Source organism: Amblyomma mixtum, chromosome 7, assembly GCF_055824585.1.
Source record: "Amblyomma mixtum isolate Tamu chromosome 7, ASM5582458v1, whole genome shotgun sequence".
NCBI lineage: Eukaryota > Metazoa > Arthropoda > Arachnida > Ixodida > Ixodidae > Amblyomma > Amblyomma mixtum.
This window is the reverse complement of record NC_143018.1, coordinates 2,576,430-2,590,103: the sequence shown is the minus strand read 5'-3', so window position 1 is coordinate 2,590,103 and position 13,674 is coordinate 2,576,430. Positions and strand designations below refer to the sequence as shown.

The window sequence follows — 13,674 nt, the reverse complement described above, 5'->3', positions numbered from 1 at the left end:
ATTCCGATGCAGACTGTCTATCGCGAGCCCCCGTAGACGCAGCACCGGAAGAGGAAGACGACGACGCTTTCCTAGGACCGGTAAGCGCCAGCAGTTTCGCGCAGCAGCAGCGCTCGGATCCTGAGTTGCAAAGCCTAGTTGATTATTTGAAAGGCAACACCACATCGCCTCCCCGGGGGTTCAAGCGCCAACTGTCGTCCTTCGTCCTTCACAATAATGTCCTCCTGAAGAAGAACTTCGCACCCAACAGGACAGTGCATCTTCTTGTCGTGCCCAAAATTCTCAGGCAAGAAATAATGCAGGCATGTCATGATGAGCCGACCGCAGGGCATCTCGGGATTGCTCACACGTTGCACCGCATCCAGGAGAAGTACTATTGGCCGCGGCTAGCTACCGATGTTTCCCATTACGTGAAAACGTGCCGTGAGTGTCAGCGACGCAAAACGCCTCCGACTAGACCAGCTGGACTCCTGAACCCCATACCACCGCCAACTAAGCCCTTTCAGCAAATAGGGATGGACCTCCTCGGCCCCTTTCCGACTTCATCATCAGGTACCAAGTGGATCATCGTGGCCACCGACTACATGATCCGCTACGCCGAAGCAAAAGCGTTGCCTAGTGGTACCGCAAAAGAAGTTGCAAAATTTTTTGTCGAACAAATTCTCCTGCGACACGGCGCCCCCGAAGCGCTCATCACAGACAGGAACGGCGTTTACAGCGGAGCTGACGCAAGCCATTTTAAACTACAGCCAGACAAGCCATCGAAGGACAACTGCCTATCATCTGCAAACCAACGGACTCACAGAGCGTTTCAACAGACTATCGCAGACATGCTCTCCATGTACATCGACGCCGAACACAATGCTCCCGCACGTTTCAGACGAAGACAACCACGATGTCGCCGCCTACCTTGATCGCGCCGAGGAAGCCCGAAGACTTGCGCGGCTTCGCATTAAAGACCAGCAGCACGCCGACGCCCGACGCTACAATCTGCGCCGACGAGATACGAATTACAAGCCAGGTGATCGTGTTTGGATATGTACGCCGATTCGTCGCCGTGGATTGAGTGAAAAGTTGCTTCGACGCTACTTTGGCCCGTACAGGGTTCTCCGTCGCATCGGTGACCTCGGCTATGAAGTCATCCCCGACGGCACTACAGCATCTCAACGACGACGCACACGCCCGGAAGTCGTACATGTCGTACGCCTTAAACCTTGCTATGAACGCTCTGGGGGGTAATGCCACGTATCATTGTAGTGTTTGTTCGTTCACTGTCAAGGCTGCAGGAAAGGGTTGTTATCACTTTTATTCCTGACGCGAGAAGCGACCGGACTAATCTCGATTGTTCACAGCCATGAACAGCTGCATCTACTTGTTTCTAGATTACTCTAGATGATCTGGACCTGTTATCTCGAAGTTTCCTTGCCGGCTTTAAATTGAACGATGTTGCGAGCAGCGGGCATTCGTAGTTCGACGATTGATGAGCACGATTGTTGCTTACGCCGCCACCGAGTGATTCAGTTCTTTTGCGGGCGCAAGTCAGCCCAAATAAAGAGCTTCGTTTGCAAGTATTTCTGGTGTCTTCCTGACCGCTGGACTGCCGTCACTACAACATGACAATATGGCCAAATTCCTTCTGGGTATTTCTGTGCCAAATTATTTCTGAGGAATATTTTACAGTAAACCCTTATGTGTATTGCATGGTGCAAGCGGCTTGGAATTGTTTATCGCTAAAAAAAACAAAGGCGGTCTAGATTTATTTTTAGTGAAGACCGTTTGTACAAAGTCCTGCCTCGAGTGACTGCCTGTGCGTCCCCGCGCACAGGAATTGCCCACAAATAATGGCGCCCAGCGTGCGGCTTTAATTAACACCTTGTGGACGATTTCTCTGCCGATTTTGGGACGTGCAGCCAGACTCGTGGCAGGCCCTCTTTGTTCGGGGCCACGCCGGACCGATAGGGTTAAGGAGCGGGTCAGGCGGAATGTTCGCGGGGTAGCGACTTGTGTAGTGTTGTAAATTTGTTAGGGGTTTTGTGTTATTTATGTAGTTTTCGGGCGTTTTGTGTTGTGTATTTCCGCGTGTTTGTAGATTGTTGTGTATGTGAATGTTCTTGTTGCCATGAGCAGTTAGCCGGTGCGGCCGGACAGTTAGCGCGAACTATGCCTCCCAGAAAGGATGTTTCAGCCACGGCTTTGGATAGCGGGGCAGCCGGTAGTGAGACGGCCGACGCGGCGGCCGTAATGGGGCAGGTGACTGAGATGTTTGCCGCATTAGCCCGTCAGCTCGGTTCGGTGGCTGGCGCCAACCAAGCCGCAGCATCGGTAGCATCGGCGACAGCATCGCGCCCGCGGATAAATGTGGAGGTCCCCTCCTTTTCCGGGTACACGGACGCGAAATCAATCCATGAGTTTTTAGAACAACTCGAGGACTACCAGACGGCTCTGGGCGCCCCAGATGACGTAATGCTAGGGCAGGTCCTGCCTGTAGCACTCGTCGAGAGCGCGGCGCGATGGAGGCGCTGCCAGCCGACTTTCCAGTCGATGACGGACTTCAAAGACCGTTTCCGCGCCGAGTTCTTGCCGCCTGATTATGAGCGCCGGATGCTGGAGGAGCTCGCGTTGCGCACCCAACACCCAGAGGAAAGCCTCCTCGAGTACGTACGCGCAATGCAAGAGCTGTACAAGAGAGCAGATCCGACGGCAACCGACCGAGATCAGGTTGCACGTGTGATCAGGCAGTGCCATCCACGCTTCAAGCCGTATCTGCGGGGCCGCAGTTTTACAAACCTCGAGGCCCTAGCGCAGGAGGCCAAGACCGTGCAGGCGGATTTGCTGGCCGAGCTGCGCTACCAGCCGCCCCCCAGGCCGGCCGAATCGCTGGAACCGGGATGCGCATGGGATGGAGGTCGAGAATGCGCGATGAGGGCTCGGCGCGCCGAGGTAATGGCCGTGGAAAGGCAGGCGGAACCCCCTGTTGTCCCTCGCGCGCTTGACCCGTACGCATTCGAGCAGCGGCGCCGTGCCGGTCTCACAGGCCACGCGCCGAGCGAGCGTCAGGAATGCGCGGAGAAAGGGGAGAGTCGTCCCCAACCGCTTCGTGGAACGAGGGGTCCTCCGTCCACGCGGCGGGTGAACGACCGGCTTTGCTGGAATTGCAACCAGCCCGGCCACATGGCACGCGAATGCCAAGCTAGGCGTATGCAGGGAAACGCCAGGCGCTGGCGGTGATGTCTGGTGGCACCGACCTTTCACCGTCAGCGGGAGAATTTCATGGTTGTCAAGGCGCTAGTCAGGAAAAGAACTCCCGCGCCGGCGACGGGGAGGATTTGTCCCGCTCGCCTGTAGAGCTCAGGGAGTCGTTCCGCGCTCAAGCCCTTTTATGCTAGTGCAGTTAGCGGGTCGATGCTACTCTGCACTCGTAGACACGGGCTCAACGCTGTCACTGGTCGGTGACGAGGTGTACGAGGCCTGCCGGATAGGTAACATCCGTGTCAGACCGGCCGAAACCCCGTTAAGCTTAGCAGCTGGGGCGGCAAAGGCAAAGGGAGCAGTGCGTCTTACGATGCGCTTTGACGGCAGAAAGCGGAGACATCGCTTCGTCTATCTGCCTGGCTTGTCGATACCAGTAATTCTGGGAAGGGATTTTCTCTCGAGCTAAGGCATTGTGCTCGACATGGGGGAGAATGGCTATCGTTACAGCCAGCTCGCCCCCCTCATTCCCTTCGAAAGCGCATCCTTGCCCGGCTGTCCTGCACAAAAGGTGGGTGTCCACACCTGTGCGACAGAAATGCAGGTGAGCTCCCTCGAGGTGCTGAGAGACGGTGGCCCGTTAGAAGCAATTATTGCGTCTTTCTCAGGACCCAGTAGTCAGCGCCGAAGGCTCGCGGAAACTTTACTCCCGTTTTCGGATTGCTTCACGGAGAAACCGGGCAGTACCGACCTGCTTCAGCACGAGATTCAGACGGGTGATACGCGCCCTTTCAGGTGTAACCCGAGGCCGTTAAGTGCGCATAAGAGGCAGCTTCTCGACTGTGCCCTTGACGAGATGATTGACACCGGTGCGGTGAGACCCTCACAAAGTCCCTGGGCGTCACCAGTGGTTCTAGCGCCGAAGAAAGATGGATCGGTCAGGCTGTGTGTTGATTATCGTAAGCTCAACTCACTGACGCCTACGGTTGCGTACCCTTTTCAGTCGATCGAGGCTGTGATGTACGCGTTAGGGAACGCGAGGTTCTTCACAGTCCTAGATGCAAGCAGAGGGTACCTGCAGATTGAGGTGGCCGAAGGTGACATTGAGAAAACCGCATTCACCTGCCACCGCGGGCTCTTCGAATTTACTCGACTCCCGTTTGGTTTGTCTAACGCCCCGAGCACGTTCATGCGACTGATGGACATCGTGCCGGGCGATGCAAGGTTCAACTACGCCATGGCGTACCTCGACGACGTTGTGATATTCTCACAGTCGTTCGAGGAGCACCTCATTCACCTGAATTCCGTTCTCGATAGAATGAGACGAGCCGGTCTAACCATCAATCCAAAGAAAGTGCAGTTGGCATCGAAGAGAGTGAACCTCTTGGGCTTTGTCGTGGATGATGGCACACTGAGACCGAATGATGACAAACTGCAGGCAATTCTGAACTACCCCTGCCCCATGGATGTGAAAAGCTTGCAGAGGTTTTTGGGGATGGTTGCGTTCTACAGGCAATTCATCCCGCGCTGTTCGGAGCTTGCAAGGCCGCTGAACCTGCTGTTGCGTAAAGGCTCGAAGTGGGTCTGGGGCAAGGAACAGAGTGACGCATTTGTTGCCTTGGCTCGCGCGATAGCGAATACCGCTAGTCTGCGCCTCCCCGACCTGAACAAGCAGTTTGTCTTGCAGACAGGCGCTAGTGACTACGGTGTTGGAGCTGTTTTGTTGCAGGAACACGAGGGCAAACTGCGCCCTGTCGCGTTCGCTAGTCGCACGCTCACATCGGCGGAGCGGAATTACTCCGTGACCGAAAAAGAATGCCTGGCGATCATGTTCGCATTGTCGAAGTTCGACATGTACCCAGACGGAGCGGTCTTCACCGTGCAGACAGATCATCAGGCATTGTCTTGGTTAAAGAGGCTCAAGAACCCCGCAGGCAGACTCGCGAGATGGGCGCTGACGTTGCAACGTTACGCGTACGCCATCGAGTACCGCCGGGGCAGCTCGAACAAGGTGGCCGATGCTTTATCGCGCGCACCGTGGAATGCTGGCGGAAGCGCTTCAGAGGCGCAGCCCAGCTTTGTAAAAAGCGGCGTCACCGCTGTTGGAGAGGAGGAGAGGGCGGACGGGAGTGTCGCGCCCGGTTTGGAGAACGAGGAGGCAGACAGAGGTCCCGCACGGTGCTGTGAGAGAAGGGAAGCACAGCAGCTCGTGGCGGCGACCGCTCGCCTGCCTAGGAGCGAGGCAGAAAGAAATCTGTCCTGGGGAGTAGCGGTCAGTAGAGAAGAGCTGATCGAGGCCCAGAAAGCAGACGGTCTTTGCCAGCGGGTGCTGAAGGAGCTTGCGAGCAGCGCAGCTTGCACCGGGAACGCTGAGGGCAAGTACGACGCGTATCTGCAGGGCGATGATGGCTTGCTGCTCCGCTATATTCCCCAACTTGACGAGGAAGAGGCGATAGCATCCCCTTTCCGAGTCGTGGTCCCGAGAAGGTTGCGGAAACGGTTCCTGCAGTACTTCCATGACTCAGCGCTGGCAGGCCATGGCAGCGGCAGTAAGACTTACGGCAAGTTATGCCGTGTCGCGACCTGGCCAGGCATGAGAAAGGATTTGCTGGGATACGCCCGTACCTGCCCGGTGTGTCTGGTAGCCAAGCCTCGGGCGGGCAAGCCCGCTGGCATGATGAAGGCGGTAGTTAGCAACTACCCGTGGCAAGTGGTCGCGTGCGATATCATGGGACCCCTCCCTCGGTCCGCACGCGGAAACCAATTCATCCTGGTAATAACGGACCACTATTCCAAGCGGGTTGAGGTTTTCCCCCTTAGGAAGCTTGTGTCGGAACGAATCTGGGAAAAACTGTTGGAGACTTTCACTCGTTTCGGTTTCCCTTCCGACCTGATTACAGACAATGCTTCGTATTTCCCAAGCAAAGTCTTTGTAGACTCTTGTCGGGCGCTTCAAATCCGCCACAGGAGAACGAGTCCCTACCACGCTCAGAGCAACATAACCGAGCGGGTGAATCGAAATCTGAACAGCATGCTGGTCGCGACGACCGAGCAGCACAGAGATTGGGACGCGCGGCTGTCCGAACTGGCGTTCGCTACAAGGACAACCGTGAACAGGTCAGTGGGTATTATACCCGCTTACTTGAATTTTGGGAGAGAGATCGCTTTTCCGCTAGAGAATGCCCTACTCGACGCGGCGGGGCCTGCGCCCCCTCCGCTTTCGCAGTACGCGGCAAGGCTCCGGGAGCGCTTAGAGGCAGCGCAGCACGCAGCCCGAGAAAACCTCGATGTCGCGCGCATGGAGCAGGCGGATCAGTACAACAAAGGTCGCCGTCACGTCGTTTTCAACACGGGCGACTTAGTACTCAAGAGAACGCACCCACTTAGTAACGCAGCGCGCGGTTTCGCCGCGTCGCTAGAGCACAAGTGGGCTGGGCCGTACGAAGTTACGGCACGGACTACGCCGCTCACCTACCAGCTGCGGTTGTTGACAAACGGCGAAACCGCCGGTCCGGTGCATGTCGCTGATTTGAAGGCTTTCCACCTTCGCAAGGACGATGGCTGCGAAGCGGTGGAAAATCAGCGCGATGCGGCGATCTCACCCCCGGGAGGACGAGCAGGTAGCGGTGCGGTTCGCAACCGACGCTACAACCTGAGGACCAGGTAGCACCCGTGTCTCTCGATCAATTATCACTCGCAGTGCTCTCGCCCTCTCAGTATGTCTTCTAGGAAGCTCCAGCGGACCGATGCCCGTGGCTCGGACTCAAGGCAAAGCAGACCACCGTCGAACGGTGGCCGCCATCAAGGCGCGCCGCCCGGCTGGCGGCAGGAGCCGCGCGAGTGGCGCAGGTTCCACGGCCGCGGTGGCCCCCACCGCCCGCCGAACCACATGCCTAACCACTGGAGAGCACCTCCCAGTGGTGCAGGCCAACGCAAGAGGGCCAGTGACGACCAGGCGCAGGGCCCCCCTCAGCACCCAGCCGGCGCTTCGGCCGGCGAGCAGCCGCAACCCAAGCGGCCCAGGGTCCTGCGGCACGTGGCCACCTGGACCACGGTCGCCAACGGAGCGGCCATCTCTTACTGCGCGCGGTCCAGGTGGCGGGACGAGGCGCAGCCCCTTCGCGGCGGTGACCTCCAGGAAGTGGCGCTGTCTTTCCGCGGCCTGACCCTGGAGGAGAGGGACCAGGAGCCCCCGGCCGTGTTTAGTGACGAGGAGCGGGCCGGCCTGTGTTCCCTCTGCGGCACACTTGTTGTGCACCGGCCCCGCCACGAGGCCGGTGCGCAGCATAGAGCGCGCAGGGAGGCGGCGGAAAAGCTCTTGGCGGCTGCAGCGCCTTCCCCCGCTGCGCCACTGCAGAGGGGCAGCCCGGAGGAGGCGGCCCTCCGCATCCTCCAGTCCAGCCGCCCAGACCTGCTGTCCCCGGCGGCCGAGGAGCTTTGGAGGGCGCTGCCGGCAGGGCCCCCAGCGGAGCCAGGCGCCTCGCTCCCCCAGGCAACTCGTGAGGAGCCCGTCCAGCCAGCGGTGAGCGGCCCCCCGGCGAGCACCCCTCCCCCCTGCGACGACTCTATGGACCCGGACCCGGAGGTCATCGAACGCCTACTGGCGGACCCCGGGACGGATGTTTGAGCGGGGGGGGGAGAGGTAGGGTCTGCTCGCGGGCAAGTCAAATCTCGCGCCGCTCACCGCGGGTAGCCTCGGACCCCTTCTTCCCGAGTGGGGGGGGCGGGGGGAGCGAGGCTGGGAGAAAGCCTTTATAAGGCGAGACCGGGAAGGCTCGCGCTCTCTCGCTCTTGGACCAGCCCTGCAAAAGGACCACCTGACCCAGCTGCCACGACGACGACCGGCCCCCCTGATGTGAGAATAAACCGTTTGTACAAAGTCCTGCCTCGAGTGACTGCCTGTGCGTCCCCGCGCAGAGGAATTGCCCACACTATACGGACGACCATTCAAGGTTGTGAGTGATCAAAATGCTCTGTGCTGGCTGGCCAATTTGAAAGATCCCTCCGGCCGCCTTGCTCGTTGGAGCCTGCGTCTTCAAGAATTCGACATAACTGTAGTCTACAAATCTGGCCGCAAGCATTCCGATGCAGACTGTCTATCGCGAGCCCCCGTAGACGCAGCACCGGAAGAGGAAGACGACGACGCTTTCCTAGGACCGGTAAGCGCCAGCAGTTTCGCGCAGCAGCAGCGCTCGGATCCTGAGTTGCAAAGCCTAGTTGATTATTTGAAAGGCAACACCACATCGCCTCCCCGGGGGTTCAAGCGCCAACTGTCGTCCTTCGTCCTTCACAATAATGTCCTCCTGAAGAAGAACTTCGCACCCAACAGGACAGTGCATCTTCTTGTCGTGCCCAAAATTCTCAGGCAAGAAATAATGCAGGCATGTCATGATGAGCCGACCGCAGGGCATCTCGGGATTGCTCACACGTTGCACCGCATCCAGGAGAAGTACTATTGGCCGCGGCTAGCTACCGATGTTTCCCATTACGTGAAAACGTGCCGTGAGTGTCAGCGACGCAAAACGCCTCCGACTAGACCAGCTGGACTCCTGAACCCCATACCACCGCCAACTAAGCCCTTTCAGCAAATAGGGATGGACCTCCTCGGCCCCTTTCCGACTTCATCATCAGGTACCAAGTGGATCATCGTGGCCACCGACTACATGACCCGCTACGCCGAAGCAAAAGCGTTGCCTAGTGGTACCGCAAAAGAAGTTGCAAAATTTTTTGTCGAACAAATTCTCCTGCGACACGGCGCCCCCGAAGCGCTCATCACAGACAGGAACGGCGTTTACAGCGGAGCTGACGCAAGCCATTTTAAACTACAGCCAGACAAGCCATCGAAGGACAACTGCCTATCATCTGCAAACCAACGGACTCACAGAGCGTTTCAACAGACTATCGCAGACATGCTCTCCATGTACATCGACGCCGAACACAATGCTCCCGCACGTTTCAGACGAAGACAACCACGATGTCGCCGCCTACCTTGATCGCGCCGAGGAAGCCCGAAGACTTGCGCGGCTTCGCATTAAAGACCAGCAGCACGCCGACGCCCGACGCTACAATCTGCGCCGACGAGATACGAATTACAAGCCAGGTGATCGTGTTTGGATATGTACGCCGATTCGTCGCCGTGGATTGAGTGAAAAGTTGCTTCGACGCTACTTTGGCCCGTACAGGGTTCTCCGTCGCATCGGTGACCTCGACTATGAAGTCATCCCCGACGGCACTACAGCATCTCAACGACGACGCACACGCCCGGAAGTCGTACATGTCGTACGCCTTAAACCTTGCTATGAACGCTCTGGGGGGTAATGCCACGTATCATTGTAGTGTTTGTTCGTTCACTGTCAAGGCTGCAGGAAAGGGTTGTTATCACTTTTATTCCTGACGCGAGAAGCGACCGGACTAATCTCGATTGTTCACAGCCATGAACAGCTGCATCTACTTGTTTCTAGATTACTCTAGATGATCTGGACCTGTTATCTCGAAGTTTCCTTGCCGGCTTTAAATTGAACGATGTTGCGAGCAGCGGGCATTCGTAGTTCGACGATTGATGAGCACGATTGTTGCTTACGCCGCCACCGAGTGATTCAGTTCTTTTGCGGGCGCAAGTCAGCCCAAATAAAGAGCTTCGTTTGCAAGTATTTCTGGTGTCTTCCTGACCGCTGGACTGCCGTCACTACAACATGACAATATGGCCAAATTCCTTCTGGGTATTTCTGTGCCAAATTATTTCTGAGGAATATTTTACAGTAAACCCTTATGTGTATTGCATGGTGCAAGCGGCTTGGAATTGTTTATCGCTAAAAAAAACAAAGGCGGTCTAGATTTATTTTTAGTGAAGACGCACAGCTCAGAATGCCCGTTTCATTTAATAGTATCTGAAGCAGGAACTTGGCAAAAGCGCGTCGCATTGCTTTTGCAAGACCGTTATACGGCTTTGCCGACGGAATTAAGGATAACTATTTCTTGCCTCGCAGTGAACTACTGTCGTGCGTTACTGACGTGCCTCGAGTGCAATCTTTGACGCATTTATAGAATTAACAATGAGTGGTCTTTCGTGACTGGCGCCCGTTGTCAGGGAAGGATGCACGACCTGTATGAAATTCTTAAAGAAAATTTACGCGGTTGCTTGCAATCTGCAAAATGATTGGTGTGTCGCGGGAAAGGTAACAACATGTATCTTGCCCTTTGTAGACGACGCAACATATGTGGACAATATCAGTAAGAGCATTGACCTTCATAGCCGAATACTCAAGAACAGGCATTTAAGCCTGTATTGGATATTTAACGATCCTATTTGCTCTGCTGGCTTTCATATTTATTGTTTACCGCAAGTTAGGAAGTGGGCTGTTCGCTCGCATAAAAAGTGCGAGGGAGTACAGGCGGTCATTGTCTCGCTTACCAAATAGGCTTTATCCAACCATAACCCTTTTAGTGGGCAAGTTCCGAACTCCTCCCGTGTTAGGACAACTGTGCCGACGCTGCGAAGAAACGAAATGAAGCAGAGATGAGATTAGTGAAAAATTTTTCCGGATTAATTTTCAATAACCAGATATTCAGGACCTGTTTGGATAGAACGCGTTATGTTCTTTATGACGTGTATTACGCGAAATGCACAAAAGCCAGCCAGCCGGTGTTAGCGTCTCTTATAGCCGATGTTGTGACGTAACTAGGGCTGTGATGTGCATTTCACGTGTTATACCTCATAAAGAACTGAACGCTGAACGATACTGGCGCTACGCGCACTATTGCGCATGCCATTATGAAACCGTGACTGAAGCAAATGTCACCCTGAATTTTAAATTGAGGGTAAACTGACTCTCTGCGGAAGCATACAAGCAATGATGAAACAGCCATTAGCATTCTCTCCTAGCATGAAATGGCAGTTCTTCAGAAAAAGGTATCGTGGTCATCTGTTTAAAAATCTTGAAAACTAAAGGTGTGCTAGCTGCGGCAAACGCTGCTTTGGTACGAACCGCTTTGGTACGAAGAACATATAAACAGGAGATTCTAGATTATGCTCACCCTCTTAGCTTCTCTGGGAGAGGGCTATTGGACAAGATCTTGCTTGCTGTCGGGACATCGATGCCAATTAGAATTTTCAATGGTTCGTCCGTGTTTACGCTGCTGACAAAATCCTGCAAATAAACAAAATATATGAAAGCCTTGAAATAAAAGGTTTCCGGTATGAACTGTCAGTTATAAATAGCCTTAACTAAATTCGCTGAATCCAAACGCAAAGGTAACAAGGATCAGAGCATTTCTTGCTCCGCTCCTAAGCCTTCATTCTGCTCCATTCGAGCCAGAGCCGGAAAGAAAACATGTTCGTACAAGAAAGAGCATGGTTTAGCATATAGTTCCGGGCGCGCACGAAATGATGGATTTCGAGGCGAAAGGTCCGTACGAGACGGCTGATGTTTATGCCCTGTCTCGCTATCTGAGCGACGGGAAGATTCGTATCGAACCAGAAAAAAAGGGAGTGCGTTTAGTATTATACACAGCACCACTGCAGACTGCCTCGACTACACAAAAATTTCAAAAATACAGCACGCGTTGCCGGCTTGGCTCCCGCCGCTGCAGCTTCGTTTATACGGCCACAGGACTTCGATGTTCTGACGAGTTAGCACAAATTTCTTTCTGTACACTTTCGGAGGATGCGCTGTCGACTGGGTCTGTTTTTAGGCTATGAGCGCGCAAAGTTGCGAGTTTGGAAGCGACTAGAGGGGTTGCTTTGCCTGCATGCTTTTCGAATGCGCATGCATTTTCGCACAGTGTAGTCAAAAGTTGTTGGCGGCAGGAACGAGGAGTCGCATTTTAGTTCATTAAAAACTGACTTAGCGGTTACTCACGACCGCCGGAATTGAAACCAAAGCAGCCTAGTCTTGGCCAGGCGCCGCAGGACAAATGCTTTCTCATGATTTGCACTGCTCATCTTAAGAGCCTGCAGCTTACCAACGACTTATTTAAAGAGAGACCTTCTGTATGCTCTTTGGTTTCGGTGCTCCGTTTGGTTTCCATCGTGTTAGTAGTTGAGGCGTATAGCTACTGAGCTCAAAATCACAGGAGGCTATGACAGCCGAGTTTTCAACTTTTTGGCGCTGACGAAATGCAGACAGGTTATTGTGCAGGTTTTGGTGGAGGCGAAACGCAAAATGTACCTCTGCGCTGTGCTAGGTCAGTGCATGTTAAATGTTTTCCGGAGCCCTCCTAACGAAAACACTAATTTATTGATGTTTAATGCACGTTAAAAGCTACAAGCTGCTTTCAATTATTCCCGAGCACTGCACTACGCGTCCCTCATACCACACGCAGCTTCGGGTCGTTAACCCCACACGTCAGCACTGCGACCCTTTTGCGCGGAGACGAGACAGTTATGATTGCGCATCCATTGGGTGCAATGGCGAATTACGTATCGACGTTGTCCCAGACAATATGTTGCAAGCATGCTTTCAAGCCGCAAACCAGTCAAGTTTCTGCTTTCATATATACCAAACAAATAAAGGCATGTGTGCCCGTCAATTTTGCTCTTTGGGAGGCTTCGCATGGGAGGCTTCGCATTCGGCGCCTTACAAGAGCAGACGTACCCTTATATTCTGGACAAATCCATATTAGAGCGTTTATGAACGCAATTCTTGCATAATGTAAGATTTCACTATAACAATCTACCTGATCACCCGAATGGCAAATGACGCATCGACGTTCTCCCAGGCGCAATACTCCCACAGTAGTGTGTTACAATTGTCTAATTTTTAAACTTTTGCCCGATAAAGCTGGACATTTACCTTTACAAGGTCCGTTGTGATGACTACTTTCAGATTTAGGTGGAAAATACCGTAGCCAGTGGCAGTTGGGAAGCTTCGCTGGAGGTTATGACGTTGGAAGAAACCCGCATCTGCCTTTTTGCTTTTTAAAAGGCCATAAGAGAACATGCGGACCAGCCTCTCTTCGTTCTCTTGCAAACTTTGTTGCCTTTTGGGGAAAAGTTCTGAAAGTCGAAGTATAACAGAAAATATTAGCATTCACTGGCGTGAGCTGTTATAGGTGGCTGAAAGACATCCTGCCGCGCTGCTAATGGTGTTCTTCTCGGCGGCTGTCTCGATATGTAAGTAACGTGTGGTGGAGGTCTACTGTCTGATCTTTATGGCAGCTTAAATGACTAATTTTCCTGTAATTCATTGATAAAAACATGACACTGATCGGACGCATGTCCGATCAGATGTTCTCTGCCAGGGCCTTGAAACACAAGCTGGGACAAAACAAATTCAGTCTACCCCGTGGTCAAGGGTAGATGTAAGCGTGAAATTTACAGCATATAAGTTATAGCTCTGTCTAGGCCGTATAATTTGTCGTGGTATCGGCACGTCCGCAGGAAGCAACAAGAGGAAGCTTCGCAAAAACAGCTAGCCAACAGCCGCCGCGGTGGCTCAGTGGCTATGGTGCTCGGCTGCTGTCTCGAAAGACGCGGGTACTATCCCG

At 54.1% G+C, this 13,674-nt stretch overlaps 1 protein-coding gene across 37 annotated transcripts in view; it reads right to left on the bottom strand.

Annotated features, from left to right (window-relative positions):
- The window catches only part of LOC149334803 (uncharacterized), a 336,596-nt gene that overhangs the window by 38,889 nt on the left and 284,033 nt on the right, over nucleotides 1-13,674 (bottom strand). For 36 of the 37 annotated variants that reach the window (XM_089551442.1, XM_089551445.1, XM_089551447.1 and 33 more), the window contains 3 exons: nucleotides 12,981-13,183; nucleotides 11,224-11,336; nucleotides 10,601-10,679 (listed from right to left, as the gene is read on the bottom strand). In XM_089551442.1, coding sequence (XP_089407568.1) covers nucleotides 10,601-10,679; nucleotides 11,224-11,336; nucleotides 12,981-13,183 — 395 coding nt within the window. The remainder of the gene's footprint in view (nucleotides 1-10,600; nucleotides 10,680-11,223; nucleotides 11,337-12,980; nucleotides 13,184-13,674) is intronic. The other variant, XR_016283964.1, reaches the window with a different exon arrangement.